Source organism: Thrips palmi, unplaced genomic scaffold (assembly GCF_012932325.1).
Source record: "Thrips palmi isolate BJ-2018 unplaced genomic scaffold, TpBJ-2018v1 HiC_scaffold_8, whole genome shotgun sequence".
Taxonomy (NCBI): domain Eukaryota; kingdom Metazoa; phylum Arthropoda; class Insecta; order Thysanoptera; family Thripidae; genus Thrips; species Thrips palmi.
In genome coordinates this window covers 9,087,681-9,103,639 of record NW_023144635.1, presented here as the reverse complement: position 1 = coordinate 9,103,639, position 15,959 = coordinate 9,087,681, and the positions used below count along the sequence as shown (strand labels likewise).

Below are 15,959 nucleotides of genomic sequence, written 5' to 3'. Positions count from 1 at the left end.
TTTCATCTCCCTCATCTTGGTTCATAATAGTTGTTAATAGTTTAAAACTTAAAAATAAATATAAATGTCAGCAACCACTATTCTATTAGTATTTGGCTGCGTGCTTATAGTTTGTTCTTTCAGGCTCTTTAAAATTCTCTTCTAGTTATTTTTATTTTCATAATTGTTTTGAGGTCTACTATTGTGTTTCAGTAATTCCCATCCCCATCCCCCTTTCTGCTGTCAGCTTTGTCTTGTTTCCTTGCATTCATTTCTTTTGGGATTATGTTGTGTTTTTTGTTGTTGTTTTCCCGACTGTTGGTCATTTGCAGCTTTACCCGTTGTTGTCTGTTTTATTTAGTTGCTTTCTTTAAGTGAATGTTTTTCTGTGTGGTCCGGTGCTGCTGGAGTTTCAACCCGCTCTTCAGTCTTTAGTGTCTGCGTATTGTGGAAATGTTAAGGTGCCTCTCTGTGCATGATTGGATAAGCTGTAAAATTAAAATGGACAAATAGGGAAGTGACTGTGATGGAATGAAGTGACTAGCATCGCTGGATACACTAATGCTTTACGTGGTGTTTTGTCTTTTGTGGAGCTCATGAGTATTCTGCTCTTTATTGTGAACACAAGTCTTTAAATGTTTCTTATGAACTGCCCTTTCAGATTGTGTATGATGAGCCAGAAGTAGCGAGGCGCCCCGCTGCTAGAGGCCTAGAATATCGGGACAGTGCCTATGAATCTAGGAGGCATTCACAGTTTACTGGAATGTCATTGGAGAACTTCCGACTTTTGAGTGTTTTGGGTCGTGGCCACTTCGGAAAAGTAAGATTTAAATTACTTTTTTTCACACATTGATTAAGTTTTCCTATCTACTGACGAATTTCTCTTTCTTGCTTCTCATTACAGGTAATTCTCTCTCAGTACCGTAATACTGGGGAGTACTTCGCCATTAAAGCTTTGAAGAAAGGTGATATAATTGCTCGTGATGAAGTGGAATCTCTCCTGTCAGAGAAAAGAATCTTTGAAGTTGCAAATCAAATGCGTCATCCATTCCTTGTAAATTTATTTGCTTGTTTCCAGACTGAAGTAAGTTATATTCCTGCATATGCTATGCCACAAGATTACTGCTAGCTTTAAGCACTGTGATGAATGTCAGATAATCTACAACCGGATCCTGAATCTTACAGGCTCATGTTTGCTTCGTCATGGAATATGCTGCTGGAGGAGATTTGATGATGCACATCCATGCTGATGTTTTCTCCGAACCTCGTGCCATTTTTTATGCAGCTTGTGTCGTATTGGGTCTACAGTATCTTCATGAAAGCAAAATTATTTATCGGTATGAACAATCATGATGTCTGGAAACATTATAATTGGTGTATGCGTTTAAAATTCTCATTATTTTTTTTTGTTTTAGTGATTTGAAGCTGGATAACCTCCTCCTGGATACGGAAGGATATGTAAAAATAGCAGACTTTGGTTTATGTAAGGAAGGTATGGGATTTGGAGATCGCACTGGAACTTTCTGTGGTACTCCAGAATTTTTAGCTCCAGAAGTCCTCACTGAAACTTCTTACACTCGTGCTGTTGACTGGTGGGGCCTGGGAGTTCTTATCTTCGAAATGCTTGTTGGAGAGGTGAGTGGTACTGCTCAAACCTAAAATTACTGTCCATTTATTACTCTATCTTCAATATTTTCTGCACTTTGTATTTTATAGTCACCTTTCCCTGGAGATGATGAAGAGGAAGTGTTTGATTCAATTGTGAACGATGAAGTTCGTTACCCTCGTTTCTTGTCTCTTGAATCCATTGCAATTATGAGAAGAGTGAGTTTTACCATTGATATTCCATTTAGAAAACATTATTGGTGTTCCACTTGCAACAATTAATTCTCTGTTTCTCAATTATCAACAGCTACTGCGTAAGAACCCAGAACGCCGATTAGGTTCTAGTGAAAGAGATGCTGAGGATGTTAAAAAACAAGCCTTTTTCCGCCACATTGCTTGGGATGACTTGTTGCTACGTAGAGTGAAGCCACCTTTTGTTCCTACTGTAGTAAGTATCGAATTGTCGCACTTCAGCTTATCAGGCTACTTTCTTTATTTAAATTGTTCCTTTTTCTACAGGCGTGTTCAGAAGATGTGAGTAACTTTGATGAAGAGTTTACTTCAGAAAAGCCCCAACTGACTCCTCCCAAAGAACCTCGTCCCTTGACAGATGAAGAGCAAAACCTATTTCGTGACTTTACGTACATGGCAGATTGGTGTTGATAATTTATTTGCTTCGAGATGTTGTGTGTGTGTGTGGTTTATTACTATTACTTCAAGCTAACCCAGTAAATTGAAAACTAAACCTATTTTATTAAATCTATAAATTTTTTGGGGGGAAATTGTACTTTTAACTGTGGTTGACTGACAGTATTACAGGAGAAAATAATTGATTTTCTTTTCTAATGAGGTTTGAAGTATCATCATTGTCAAGGTGTTGCAGCAAGTGTCTGGTGGAAACTGACATTTCAATAGTGTTTGTTCCATTTGACATGATCTCAGTAGCTGCCTTTGAGTGGGCAGCTACGTGTCTACTTATGAATTTTAAGTGAAGAGATGAGCCATAGAGTAGTCTCTGTGATAGACTCAAATGAGTCAGAGAAGTGCCTTGGAGCTGACAATATCACAAATGGAGGCAATATTGAAGATGGTGTTGCCATGAGAGGGTACAATTGTGTCTTGTTATACAATAGTATTTCCATTTCATAACTGCATAAAAGCTAGTGTTGTTGTTTGATAATTTCATTTTCCTGTAAATTTGTAAATAATTATATATCTTTATATGTATATATACGTATGCTGTATTTTATTGAAAATTTGCTATTGCTCACTTGTGAATTTTAAATGAAATAATGCTGCCGTTGGCTGATTATGTATTTGGATGTTTTTAGATTAGAGTAGAAGTTTTGTGCTGGGGCCAGTCTCCTCGAAATTAAGTGTACATTGTTCATGCACCGTGATGTTTTTGAGTTCAATACAATGTAGTGCAATGAGCACATTTGTTATTACCTGCATTTCCTTAACTATCATGCCATTCTAGGGAAGAAGTCCCCTCCCTTCAAATAATGAAAATATTGCAATGTTTGAGAATTGATCACCTATTGTTAAGTCATTATTGTTGTTTTATTATTTTTATCTTGTGCTGAGCTTGTGCCTTAGCCATTTTATAAATTTGTATTACTAATGTTTTAAAGATAATTCCTGTATTATTTGAAGTTCTTTTACAGATAAATTGATTTATTATTTTCATTGTAAAAGTGCATTTTAAATATACGAGCCCTGTTGATTAGATTGTTCAGTGCCTTGTTTAGACTGAAATATATATTTATGTGTATGCTGCTTGTAGTGGTTCAGTAAGAACTGTTTCAAGTATACTCAGATGTCTTTACTCTGTTGATTTTTATGAACTATTGCCTCCAAACGGTTTTGCTACGCTTCCTCTTCCTTATGTTCTGGAATTAAGGCTTTTTTCTGTTAGCACCTCTGAGGTGACGTCAATAAAATTCTTTCATGCAAAACGTAAACAAGTGTTTTCTATGATCAAAAATTTTAATGTATTGTGGTTAGAGAGCTTGAATCAGTATGAAATATTGTACTAAAGCCTGTAAAAAATTCTTCACATTCCTAGCTCCTGTTCCTACAAGACCCTAGAAATGAGGTAAAAAAATTATCTGGACAATCATTTTGTCTTTGTCTACCTTTCCAATGTCCACTGTTAACTTCTATATCCGAATTGTCTACTGTTCAAGAATGTTGGGAGTGATGTGTAAGAAAGTTCGAGACATAATTGTTAAAATGAAGATTGATAATCCCTACAAAAGAAATCGGTTTTCAATCCTTGCATTTTCGACCTTTCTGTCATTTTGAATGGTTGCAACTTCATTTCAGCATACATTACATGAGCCCTGCCCAGATTGGGCCCCGACGGCTTTTTGCTCTACCTAGAAGCTCAACCGAGCCCCGAACCGGACTCGGATCGACCTCAGAACTCAGTTGGCCGTCGGGGCCAATCGGAGCTCAAGTGGGACATAGCTCACGTTCTGTATTTCTTATTTCATGCTGGAGTAACAAAACATGAGCTTGGCATATGAAAGGTATGGACAGAATGGATTTTGCATTGACAGAGATGCTCGTGTGTCATTGGATGCACATCATTCTGTTTTCCTCAAATTTCTGTATATTAGAAAGAGATTTTGGCTGATCTATGCTTTTTAAAGCTTTTTGCAACTCAAACCAGGTTTAGGGTGTTTTGTCAATCTGACAATCTAATTATTCATCCCGTTGTGATAAAAAAAAACTATCAAAATAAGAGATTTAGCTGTACAGGATTATTTTTTCTTGTGTGTGTTACCATTGCCCTGTGAACTGCATTTATAGGGAACAATTTTAATAATATTGAATTTAAGTAATAATTTTGATTTGTTTTTAAATTGAAGCCTACCCTACTAATGGTTGTGTTCTGATTGTAGCAAATATCTAAATGTGTGAAACCTGATAACGTATTATTACAGTATGATGACAATTGCTCATAATGAAGTTTTTTTCTTTTTCTAGAGTTGTTGATCATTGCAAATTTAGCCCTGAGGTAGTGTGATTGCCACCGAGCAATTATAGTACATATCACCTCATGCCATGTTGCCTTTCATAGTGCCAAAAGATTCTAATATTGTATTGTTTGTTAACTTTATTATAATTTACTTGCCTTTTGGTGCACTTTTCACCCTCATTAAATTTCTTGTCAGTCTCTCTGCAAATGGTGAATTTTTATTTGTCTCATTGCTTGCTTTAATATGGCACTAACCATGTACGCACTGCATTGTTTATTTATTTCAATCCGTTTAAATTATTGTAGTTGGTGACTTGATCTTTCTTGCAAGGTACCTGTGCATGTAATGCCCACAATTTCCAACTCGCGGGGATGTAGGTGGGCTTCTATCAGGCTTTGTACATATCCTGAGTTTTGTTAATAAAAATTCCAAGCATTACACCTTCTTAAGGTTCAGTTTATATATATTTATTTTATACATTATTTTAAGAAGGTATCAGAAAATCTTATCAACTTATTCAAACTCCATACATTACTCATTTAGTGTCCGCTCTTGTCTGGTGAAGGCCAAACAGCACTAGACCGACGAATCAGCATACGCTTGTCTATGTTACTAGTGCTGAATAACTGGGTGAGGTCAAGTGTTTTGGCAGGCCCGAAAAATGCAAACGTTTGTGACTGTGACACAAATCGTTGCATACTCAAACATGACTGTCGGCTGGATACTAGAAAATAAAACATAAAAAGGCAATTTAAAAGGATAAAAGTTTTAAAAGAGAAAAAATTAATAAACATAATGATCATCTGTTTTGAGTGCATACCTTGTGCCCATGTAGGTACAACTTTCTTCGGGTTTGACTCATCATCACTTGAGTCATCGGAACAAACATCATCCAAGCCATAGTCGTCTTCATTTTTTGATGGGAGAGGAGGACGCTCAGCAGGATCTAGCGTCAAATCATAAGATGCCACGTCATATGTAGCATTTAGATCCTTGAGGATACAAATAATTCAAGTTAGACAATATTAAAGAGTAAATTCAAGGCTAAGAAGGTAGATTTACCTTGACGACTGATCTGTCTGAGCCATGAGCAACACCACCAGTTTTTACTAGATCCTCATCTGTGGTTCTGAAAAATAGAGAAAAAATTTACAGGAAGCAAAATCATACTATCATACTACTTTGGTTAGATATGATAAAACTTACAAGTTTCCTAATCCCTTCAGAACTTTCTCTTTTGCATTTTGTATCTTGTCAGAGGGATCAATGTCAAATGTAGCATTTGCCACATTGGATGAACGAGCGGAATCTAATACAAATGTAGCATTTGCCACATCCGATGAACGAGCAGAATCTAATACAAATGTAGCATTTGCCACATCCGATGAACGAGCGGAATCTAATACAAATGTAGCATTTTTCTCATCAAATGGAGCAATCACAAATGTCTTTCTTGGGTCCTTAACAAACAGAAATAGATAGGTAAGAATTTAGCTTTAATACTGGAGTTCGCAAGATAAAAATTGAGAAATTAAAGCATACCTCAACCACATTTGTGTGTTTGATTAGGGAGTCATGACCAACTCCAGGATTTACTAGATCCTTAAGTTTAGCTCTGAAAATTAGAAAAAAGAAGAAATAATAGTACAAGCAAATTTGAGCCTATAATACTGCAGTGGCTGTAAAATGATGAACTTACAGATGTGAGAAACCTTTCTGAGCTACTTCATGTACATAATCACATTTTGACAATGGGCCATCTTCAACTTTAAACAGATTTTGATTGGTGGTTGCCTTGGATTTCTCTTTGGTATTATTGAAGAGTTTCCTCAAAGCTAGTCCATCACGCTGAAAAATGCAACAACATTAAAATCTAAACTACATCATGTCTGAGTGATCATGCATACTCTAGGCAGTAGCTGCCCCAGGGTAATATAACAGGTAGCTCTTACAGAAGATGTTGGTGTTCCTCTCAAAAGCTTACTTTGAGCAGGTCCAGGTCCCTATAACAAGTCCAATATCATAATAGTTACAATCTGAAGAGTAAGCACAAAATCAAGAATTTTTAGAACTACGTACAGCCATTGAGGGAGTTCCTTTCAGAACCTTCTTTACTGGCTCCTGCCCCTAAAACAAAGAACCGTCGAAGTTAGGTCTGAGTGATCATGCAAATTGAAGACTTTAAACAAGACATTACGTACAGCCATTGAGGGAGTTCCTTTCAGAACCTTCTTTACTGGCTGCCCCTAAAACAAAGAACCGTTGAAGTTAGGTCTAAGTGATCATGCAAATTCAAGACTTTAAACAAGACATTACGTACAGCCATTGAGGGAGTTCCTTTCAAAACCTTCTTTGGTCCAAGTCCCTGAAACAATCAAGTAAGCATTCAATTATATTAGTAATTAGTTAGCCAGCAATAACACACATACTCACCGACAAAGTTGGTGTTCCCTTTAAGAGCTTCTTAGAAGCAGGTCCAGGCTAAGTTCACAATAAAAACGGAGAGTCAATTAAAAACTCACAAAGAAAATGCAATAAAATGAAGAGAAACTGAAATATGTGTTGAACAAAATCCTTAAGAGACTATACCTTAGCTGTGGTAGACTTGATCAGTTGTGTTGAGGGCTTAATTCTTACTGGCTTAATCTTAGTTACATTGACTTTTACCCGAGCAGAAGCAGAAGACGAGGCCTCGGAACTTGAGCTTGATGCAGAACATTCGTGCAAGTTTGCCTCGTCCTCCTGGAAAGAATAGCAAATGATCAAGTTATTTTAGGACTATGGAAATTTTGTGACACTTAGACACACCTTGACAGCCTTGTTGCGATTGATTCGTTGAGATGATCTAGTAGGCACTTTCTTACTCTTTTTGTCAGGATCTGAATCTGAAAATAATTTTACAACTTGTAGCCATTACAATTGTAGCTAACACTCAAAATTTACTGCCAAAAAACAAAATGAAATTAGGAAGAAGAAAAATATTACCAGTTGAATTATCAACTGAAGAGGACATTGACTTTGTGCTTGATGAAGCACTGATATTCACACCATGTGGCTCTTCCACCTGCTTCTTGAAGAGGAAAGAAATAAAATGCAAAAGATTAGAGATAGGAGAAAGGGAGTTTATCATCAGTACATGTCTAGGACATGTGTTGGACAAGATCACTTGAAGAGGACTGTAAATCTGAGTCGGTTCTAATACTTTCATTCAAGTTCTCATCTTACACAGAGAAATCACACTAAATTGAATTATCGGCAACAGAACGACACTATTTTCAAATAACTTTTGAACTTACCGTTGGTAGAGCAGCTTCAAGTGATGTGCAACTTAACTCATTATTGTTTGTTGTGGCTTCTTTTGATACTTTGGGAATGGGGAAAAGAGCACGTAAGTCACAAGGTGAAAAGTCCTCTGACTGGATGGTGTCCAGGACATCTCTACACCATTTCAGAATGGACTAAGAACAAAATCAAGCAATAATTAAGTAAATTGAGACAATGACATTATTTCTTTCTTGACAACTTACTTGGAATTCACCCTCCAAGACATCTAGACTTCTCCTTCCTGCATTTCTCAGTTCTTTCAAATCATCTAATACTTCACGACGAGACTTCGGCATAGTAATAAAAGATAACACGATGCAGCAAGTGTACAGAAAAAGAAAACTGAGAAAACACAAACACGTGGTGAACGAGCCCAGCGCTAGCGCTCCCAGTGCCCAGCCAGTGCTTCTTCGAAAGGGGGGAAGTTTCTAGTTGTTGCACGTCCCCCCCTCCCTCCCTCTATCCTCTCGCACCGTAACCATAGACAATCAAGATTGTCTATGCCGTAACAAGCAGGATTTCCAGGATTCCCACCTTTCTGTTGGTCGGTACGGCACTGCTGAAACCCTTTTATCAGGTCGATTCAGGTCAATCAGGTTCAAAGCAATTTACAGTAAAAGCTATTTTAAATGTTGAATTTTTCCCGCTTTGCTGTGCGCGAGGGGTTTGGCGCCATTTTTTCGGAACACAACAGAGCACAGCAATCTGTGACAGTGTCAACAAATCGCCAATTTTAATTGCATTCGTCAGATTTCTTTATAAAATTCAGGTACATTCAGGTAAATTGGGTGTTCTTATTATGTTCGGCTGTAAAAAACATCATCATCACACTGTGTTAGTATAGTTAAGTTATGAAATTACTCATTGTGAGTATAACCTAACCTCTCAAGAGTTTCACTTTCTGCAATCTCAGGCAATATCAGGAGTGTCTTTAAAATAGCTTGCTCTGCCGTTTTTCTTTGTTGTATTTTAAACGCGTTGATAGCTTCAGGGCCTCAAGAAAATAAGATGTCTACCCACTATACGCATTTTAAGACCTGTGACGTGCAACATGGACTAGGTTTTGCGACAAGCTTTTGTATCAGTCTCATCCAGGCAATCAAGAGGTCGGATTCCCTCTCTTTTCCCCTGTCTAACGCAGTAATTTTCTTTTTATTTCTTCAGGAAATGGCAGAAAGAGTGGAGGACCTGAATCTCCCTAATGCTGTTGTTTCGAGGCTCATTAAGGATTCTCTCCCAGATGGAGTAAGTGTCAGTAAAGAGGCAAGGCTAGCTCTTGCTAAAGCAGCTTCAATATTTGTCCTCTTCCTGACCTCGGCTTCCAACAATGTGGCGACAAAAAATAATAAGAAGACTATCAGTGCTCAAGACGTACTGCTAGCTCTTCAGGACACTGATTTTGAAGGATTTATAGAACCCCTCCGTGAATCTTTAGACAGTATGTATTGTGCACATGATTCAGGAAGTTTTCACGTTCCTTGTATAAGCTTTTAAGTCTTTAAATTTGCCTTGCAGATTTTAAAAAGGCACAGAAAGAAAAGAAAGATGCCAATGCGGAAAAGAGAAAATCCAAATCCAAAGAAGAAGAAGAGAGAAGATCATCCACCAATGCCCCAGATGGAGATAGTGACAGTGCAAGTGCAGTTATGATAAGTGATGATGATTAGGTTTCTTGTGACTACCTGTGATGATTAATTAATTCTAATAAGTTTCTTTTTCTTCATAAGACAAGTAAATAATACTTCCTTCATTTTTGCTCTTCAAAATCTTTGCTCTGTTGGAAATCTGCTGTGGGTTGGTTTTGACTAACTTCAAATACCACCTCTTGTCTTGATCATGTATATTATGTGAGAATAAGTGAAATAAAAAGGACAGAAATGATGGAACAGCTTATTTAGACAAACATATAATTTTCCTGGGTAATATCACACTTATATAACAGCCTTGACTTGGGTGCCTTTCAAAGTTCAGATAAGGTTTTCTTTGCAAGTTGAATTTGTGAAAGACAAAAGGCACACAGAGATAATACATAAAATATTGTGACAGTTATAGACAAACAGTGTGTATAAAGTATGTGAGCAAATGCTTGGAAACAATTTAAGGGTTTAAACTTGGGCAGTGTTTCCTTCACTCCAATTTCAGTGACAAAATTATTAAAATTATATTTTAAATGGTACAAAAGTGTCAACAATCTGACAACTGATACAAATTAATAAAATTTAAAAATTGTGCATGCCTCTCAAAAACCACACTTGTGTTAATTGAAACAATGATTAATGCATACTTAGTGACAACACGCAAAGTCTTGCAGAAAATCACAACGGCAATTGGTCAAATTTATTGCTTCAAATGCGAATATTCTCATTTTCTTTTGCATTCTTATCCATAGCAGCTGACCCTAGTTCCAAACACAACTAGCTTTTGGTTGGACTCTTATTCACCAGTATCTTATTGCCTGTCATACATTGAATACAAAACATTTTATGTGCGTAGTTTGGTCACATTTATCATTTAATCAAAACTTAAATGAGGAATAAAGATTTCTAATACAAAACAGTAGATTTCAGTTGTAGCAGAAATAAGCTAAAGCAGAAAATGGAAATAAGATTTTGCCGACAAAGTGCAATTTGTGATATGTCATCTTATAAAATTTTGACATAAAATTGAACAGCAAAGTTCTTGGACAGGTTATTACCGGTTTACAATAAAAAGAGAACATGGCACAGGGTGGTCATTGAATGTACCACCGGCAGAGTACAGTACTAACAGGATGGATGCCCCTCCTTTGGTCTGGTCTTAATACTCTAGCTCAGGACATACCGAACAATCATTCAAAGAGAATCATCGATTAGCAATCATAGAGGCATCCTTATCCTTGGTCTTGCCTGATATACATCCAGACCTGTTTTCCTTTAGGTGAAGCAATACAATACTTGAATAAAAATACATAGAAAACCTAAAATAATGTTCATTAAATTATTGTTATTATTAAACTCAATGGTATTGTTTGAATTTAAAACAAGTTGGAAAAAAAATGACTTAGTAATCAATGAAGTTCCAGAACATGAGACTAGGCTTAGGGTGCTCTCACTCTGATCTTGCGTTCAATGTCACCACGGCACATTGGACAGTTATTTAATGGTTCACAGCATTTTGCACAGCAACACATATGACCACATTGCAAAATTATCACGTCGCACTGCAAAACAAATAAAAAGAGCTATAATTTGAATAGATTAGGATAAGGAACCACACCAAACATGATTATGTATCTCTGTACTTACTGCTGATTCCATGCATATCACACATTCTGTTTCAATTATGCTCTTTGGGACATTGAAATCTGCCTCTTCCAATACTCCTGAAGTTGAAGGTGCCTGAGGCATTGCAGAGGCTTCTTCAACTGGAGCTGATGGTAGATTTGAGGGATGGAAGTCAGACAGTTTTAAAATGGCACATTCTCGTTCTTCAACATATAACTTTAAAGCTCTCAAAACTTTCTGTCTGTCTTCTTCTGACCTGATACCTGCCTGAAAATTAAAAAAGCAACAGATCCACTTTTAGTATTTTAAATCAAAGTTCTGTTGAGAGGTGCGAAGAGATCAAGTTCATAATTGAAACTAATGTATGAAGCCCTTACCACTTTCAGCTGAGAGTCTGTCACAGACAGTAAGGAATCAGGATCATGCATCCACTGCACTAGAAACGGTAAGCAATGAACCACTCCATTCAGAACTAAATGGTTGGCTAGAATGGGATCTAGTACTCTTTCCTTATCAATGAACTTGTTAGGTCTAGAATCAAGGAGACGCTGATACTGGTGTAGCCAAAAGTCTGAATTATCCTACAACATAAAAGGTAATGACTTTAGCTATTCAAAGACTTTCATTTGTAAACTTATCACTTTGCCCAACAAAATCAAGTTACCTGACGTTGACGTTCCATTTCATTAAGAGTGTGAATCAACTGGTCTCTTCGAGAAGCCTGCTCCTCTAAAAGGTGAACTAAGAGCGATGAGAGAGCAGTCCGTTTTTCTGCAAGATCAGACTGGAAATTTGGCAGTATTATTAGGTAAGAACTCCACATAAAATCTACTGATGATTAGAGTATGTACTTCAACAATTTCTTACAAGCTGTTCTGATAACTGGTGATTCCTCCTCTGAAGTTCAAGAGCAGTGAGCTGTGCCAATTGCTGTTCCACAAGAGCAACTTGTTGTACTAATCCCCACGTCCTTGCATCACTACGTTCTAAAAGTGAGCATACAGCTGCTTTTTGCAATTCTTCATCTCTTTGCAAACGCTGAACAAGTTCTAACTGAGCACTACTGTACCTATCCACTGCACAGAGGAGAATGTTGCTTGACTCAAGCTCCCTGCAAAGACAAAGTTGTTTCTTGAGGGGATTATCAACTCCAAGGAAAGAAAAAGTTGCAATCATAAAAGAGAAAGAACATACTTGCTGAGTAAACTGTTTGTCATCTCCACTCGACACTGCTCATATTCTCGCATTCTCTTTTCTTGCTTTAATTCTTCCTCTACCAGCTGTTTCATTCCATCTTGAAAGCAATGGGAAAAGTTGCATTCATTTTATAATTTGTCTAGACCCAGAGAGGGCACTCGAAATAACACATTCTACAAACCTAGAACATCATGTCTCTGCAAATCTCGATGCTGCCTTTGCATAGCCGCTAGCAATTCTTGTTCTTCTTCCTGGGCTCTCTGCAATTTGTCTTGTCGTTCCTGTTCTCTTTCTTGAGCAGATAATAACAACAGCTGCGTAATCATAGCATCTGTATTACGTTCCACTGTAAACACAAATTTTAAAAAAATGTTAGGTGTATAATTAATACACATTAGACTAGTTAGATTTTTGTTGAGAGTATCCTCATTGTACAAAGGTAGAACAAGCTGCAGAATTGCAACAAAGGGCAACAGAGTAAGTAAAATGAACAACAAAACTGAATATTCATACATTACCATCTTGCAAATGTTGGATCAGCCGGTGTCTTTCTTCTTCTCTTTGTTGCTGAAGCTTTTCAACCTTCTGCTCAAGCTTTGTTTGTTGAACAGCCAAGTGAGCCAGAAGCTACGAAAGAAAAGCAGTCATTGTTACAAAGTTCTTTGTTGTTATCATCATTAGGAGTAGTATAAATGAAGCAACACATGGTTTGATTTACGGTATTTTCTTGGATTTTTTTTCTGCTGTATCAAGTTTAAATCATCGTTTAGAAAGAGGGTGTCTTTAACAGAAAACCTAAATTGACTTACCCGATCTCTGTTCTCTTTAAGAGCAGAGCAAGTCTCAAATTCCCTTTGGTATGTTCGCCCACGGTCTGCTTCCAAAATCATCCGCTCTTTCTGCTTCTGTGCCTGATAGTGTTTCACATCACACATAATACACAAGTGCATAACAAGTGCAAAACTCACAAATCTGAAGTATAGTGTTATGTGAAATCTCAGTGACCTTAAACTATTTGTGGAAGAAAGTTTGCTTATTGGGTCCAAGTATTGCTTCGCTCATGAAGCACTATGATTTCACTTATTTTCACTTATTTCATGATTTCACTTAACAATAACCTGCAGTGTGAATCCTATCAAAGAGCAGGAATAACTCTGTTGAGTTAGGTAAAAATATAAAAAATATGAAATTGATAAAAATTTACTTTTTTTTAGGATATTGATTTCATGGGCAGAAGAAGGTTGGTGCCCTTATTTCAAATTTCAGTGAATGATTGAATAAATTGCATTCAACACACAGAAAAGCAAACAAATGTGAGGATTGAGTTGGAAACTACTGAAAGCGCAGCTGAAAGCTCAACAGTGCTGGTTGAGAATAGACACTTAATCTCTGAATCAAGGAAATAAATTTAAGTTTTACAAAACCTGTAATAGATGCACTATTATTGTTTCTTCTTCTTTTTTTTTTTTTTTTGGGAGGGGGGGGGGTTAGAGGATTAATGATAGGTGCTAAAATATCTTATAAGTAGTCAGTTCTTTGGAGCTTAACTATTATGAAACCACTTACTCAACATTGCATAAGCAACAGAAGCAATTAACAGATAGCACTATACTTTACATGCCTTGAGTTGCTCTAGTTGATGAAGTCTCTCCTACAACAAATGAAGTGACACAAATCTCACAACACACATTTGACTTGCTTCCAAAGTGCATTACTTGGCTGAGTTATTTGTCACCATTCATGCAAAACAGTGGACAGTTGAGTTGAAAATGATGCTCAAAGAAATCAAGATGTATAGAACGAGAGATCAGAGACCAAAGCATAGCAACTTGATCTAAATGTGTACTGTATTATTTAATTAATATGCATGAATGGCCACAAAATAATCAACATATAGAATAAAGTGGATGATGCTTCAAGCTTTTACCAAACACTTCTACCTAAATTTGGTGATAAGCGCTCAGTACCTTGAAACCTCTTTGCTGTTTCTCGGCTTCAAAGACATTCACCAACATGTCAGTTTTGTTTGGACCTGGCATCTGGCGTTCTTCAGGGGGAATGTATGTCATACCATTTTCTGAAATGTGTGATCAAATAGAACGAGGTTAGTAGATAATTAGAGGAAATAGAGCTATAGAGATGTAATCTAGTATCTTTTCTCTTAGGTAAAACAGAGAACAGACCTTCTGCAAAAAATGCCAAAATACTTTGAGTACTGTTCTCTCTTATATCCTCAGGTACGCAGCTTAGTTGGGAGTCATCCATTAAAAGAGTTTCCAACATAGGTGTCTGAGTTATTGTAGGTGGGAGTTTCCTCAGAGTCAGAGCAGAATTTTCACGTAGGTCTAGTTTGGTGAGGTGGGGTAGCCAACACAAGGATTCTGGTATGGATCTCAGTTGGTTCTGGGCCACTTCCAATGACTGTAGTTTATTTACAGATGTGAAGCAGTCTGGTAAATTAGTGAGTTTGTTATTGTTCAAGTTAAGCATCTGCAACACAAATAGATGCAAAATTTAATAATTTCATGCAACATTTAGGTAAAAATTGTTTCACAACTGAATTATTTTCAATGAGGATTGATTACCCTGAGGTTAACAAGGAAACTTATCCCATCAGGAAGAACTGAGAAACAATTGTTCTGTAGGTCTAAAACCGTCAGCATGGCAAGGTCTCTGAGGTTTCCTCCTCCATCAAGAGATGACAGCTGGTTGTCCTGCAACCCAAATTTAATTAATGTGTCAGTGAGTAAACGAACAAACAGAAAAGAAGAACTTAACAGTAATAAAGTCAAACATACCTGCAGAAACAGAGACTCTTTGCGAAAAACTTTGCATAAAGAGTAGATGCCTGCGGGAACATCCCTCAGAGCACAGTCTGATAAATCAAAACATGGTTCTGGATTCTCTCTTGCCTGCAAAACAGTATGGTAAAATTAAAATCATGATTTTGACAGCTGTCACTTTACTTTGGAAAGATCACATTCAGTTGACAGAAGCTACCTGCTATACAACAAAACTCACCAAATAGAGCTTATGCTCTAGACGGGATTTATTTACTTGATCTTCATTCCCTTTCTTCCGAAAAAGAGGCATTCTGCGCAACCGCTTTCCCTCTTAGGACATGGTCATCAAATTAAAGAGGCAGTGTCAAACAATGCATTGTGTCTCATCATGTTTCACGTTATGTAAATGTCACACATAATGTCAATCATGCAAGGACCTAAACCAGGTTGTTCGATTGGCTTAACGCAGTATTAAAATACCAAACAGAACCAAAACCCTCTTATCTCTTTCTTATCAAATGCATTTCACTTGATCAATTATCACGCTGACACATTCTTCTGCTTGAATGTAACTATATCCTTATATCCGCTTGGGCGATGGTGGATAGTGGACAGTGGACATTTCAGGGTGCGACGTTGCCAGCCTGCTTTTGTTTATTTACTTCCTCGCCTTGTCACCCACCACAAATGGTGTCATCTCGTGTTTTAGCCATTCTAACTCACTATGCAAAAATGCAGCTGAGCAGCTTCAGAAAGAACGCAATAAGTTCAAATGATATATTGTTTTGGAGCGGCAACGTCGCACTGAACCAGCGCCTTAT

At 37.2% G+C, this 15,959-nt stretch overlaps 4 protein-coding genes across 17 annotated transcripts in view; 2 read left to right on the top strand and 2 right to left on the bottom strand.

Annotated features, from left to right (window-relative positions):
• Positions 1–5,026, top strand: part of LOC117653513 (serine/threonine-protein kinase N) — a 38,309-nt gene extending 33,283 nt beyond the window's left edge. For all 4 annotated transcript variants that reach the window (XM_034399234.1, XM_034399232.1, XM_034399235.1 and 1 more), the window contains 7 exons: positions 641–799; positions 884–1,063; positions 1,165–1,316; positions 1,395–1,614; positions 1,696–1,803; positions 1,892–2,032; positions 2,104–5,026. In XM_034399234.1, coding sequence (XP_034255125.1) covers positions 641–799; positions 884–1,063; positions 1,165–1,316; positions 1,395–1,614; positions 1,696–1,803; positions 1,892–2,032; positions 2,104–2,247 — 1,104 coding nt within the window. In that variant the 3' untranslated portion in view covers positions 2,248–5,026. The remainder of the gene's footprint in view (positions 1–640; positions 800–883; positions 1,064–1,164; positions 1,317–1,394; positions 1,615–1,695; positions 1,804–1,891; positions 2,033–2,103) is intronic.
• Positions 5,007–8,332, bottom strand: LOC117653519. Of its 5 annotated transcripts, none has more exons than XM_034399246.1 (16): positions 8,099–8,331; positions 7,868–8,029; positions 7,557–7,641; positions 7,380–7,456; positions 7,161–7,313; positions 7,005–7,052; positions 6,892–6,936; positions 6,773–6,817; positions 6,651–6,698; positions 6,524–6,574; positions 6,271–6,419; positions 6,114–6,186; positions 5,778–6,031; positions 5,634–5,700; positions 5,392–5,563; positions 5,007–5,295 (listed from the first exon to the last, which is right to left on the bottom strand). In XM_034399246.1, the coding sequence occupies exons 1-16, from the start codon at positions 8,189–8,191 to the stop codon at positions 5,111–5,113; spliced, it is 1,707 nt and encodes a 568-aa protein (XP_034255137.1). In that variant the 5' UTR covers positions 8,192–8,331; the 3' UTR covers positions 5,007–5,110. The 5 variants fall into 5 exon arrangements, with proteins under 5 accessions (XP_034255137.1, XP_034255138.1, XP_034255140.1 ...); XM_034399247.1 differs by having other exon boundaries at positions 7,557–7,638; XM_034399249.1 differs by lacking the exon at positions 6,651–6,698 and having other exon boundaries at positions 8,099–8,332.
• A 10-nt stretch (positions 8,333–8,342) lies between these two features.
• On the top strand, positions 8,343–9,788 carry LOC117653530 (DNA polymerase epsilon subunit 3). Of its 4 annotated transcripts, none has more exons than XM_034399267.1 (3): positions 8,343–8,439; positions 9,060–9,333; positions 9,411–9,788. In XM_034399267.1, the coding sequence occupies exons 2-3, from the start codon at positions 9,063–9,065 to the stop codon at positions 9,560–9,562; spliced, it is 423 nt and encodes a 140-aa protein (XP_034255158.1). In that variant the 5' UTR covers positions 8,343–8,439; positions 9,060–9,062; the 3' UTR covers positions 9,563–9,788. The 4 variants fall into 4 exon arrangements, with proteins under 4 accessions (XP_034255158.1, XP_034255159.1, XP_034255157.1 ...); XM_034399268.1 differs by having other exon boundaries at positions 8,345–8,443; XM_034399266.1 differs by lacking the exon at positions 8,343–8,439 and adding an exon at positions 8,508–8,664.
• Positions 9,786–15,814, bottom strand: LOC117653516 (E3 ubiquitin-protein ligase LRSAM1-like). Of its 4 annotated transcripts, XM_034399239.1 has the most exons (15): positions 15,377–15,813; positions 15,154–15,267; positions 14,941–15,069; positions 14,539–14,845; positions 14,323–14,432; positions 13,977–14,006; positions 13,165–13,266; positions 12,874–12,982; positions 12,537–12,701; positions 12,353–12,452; positions 12,026–12,269; positions 11,823–11,942; positions 11,536–11,739; positions 11,180–11,425; positions 9,786–11,094 (listed from the first exon to the last, which is right to left on the bottom strand). In XM_034399239.1, exons 1-15 carry the CDS (start codon positions 15,446–15,448, stop codon positions 10,972–10,974), a joined length of 2,175 nt encoding a protein of 724 aa, XP_034255130.1. In that variant the 5' UTR covers positions 15,449–15,813; the 3' UTR covers positions 9,786–10,971. The 4 variants fall into 4 exon arrangements, with proteins under 4 accessions (XP_034255130.1, XP_034255132.1, XP_034255131.1 ...); XM_034399241.1 differs by lacking the exon at positions 13,165–13,266 and having other exon boundaries at positions 15,377–15,814; XM_034399240.1 differs by lacking the exon at positions 13,977–14,006 and having other exon boundaries at positions 15,377–15,814.
• Between the last annotated feature and the right edge of the window lie 145 nt (positions 15,815–15,959).

Coding starts and splice junctions, on each gene's coding strand:
- LOC117653519 (XM_034399246.1), bottom strand. CDS start 8,191: ATGCCGAAGTCTCGTCGTGAAGTATTAGATGATTTGAAAGAACTGAGA. Junction 8,030..8,098: donor TCTTGGAGGGTGAATTCCAA/GTAAGTTGTCAA, acceptor TTTTGTTCTTAG/TCCATTCTGAAATGGTGTAG. Junction 6,818..6,891: donor AAGGAACTCCCTCAATGGCT/GTACGTAATGTC, acceptor TCTTTGTTTTAG/GGGCAGCCAGTAAAGAAGGT.
- LOC117653530 (XM_034399267.1), top strand. CDS start 9,063: ATGGCAGAAAGAGTGGAGGACCTGAATCTCCCTAATGCTGTTGTTTCG. Junction 9,334..9,410: donor CCTCCGTGAATCTTTAGACA/GTATGTATTGTG, acceptor TTTGCCTTGCAG/ATTTTAAAAAGGCACAGAAA.
- LOC117653516 (XM_034399239.1), bottom strand. CDS start 15,448: ATGCCTCTTTTTCGGAAGAAAGGGAATGAAGATCAAGTAAATAAATCC. Junction 12,453..12,536: donor GCAGAGACATGATGTTCTAG/GTTTGTAGAATG, acceptor ATTGCTTTCAAG/ATGGAATGAAACAGCTGGTA. Junction 12,270..12,352: donor ACAAACAGTTTACTCAGCAA/GTATGTTCTTTC, acceptor TTGTCTTTGCAG/GGAGCTTGAGTCAAGCAACA.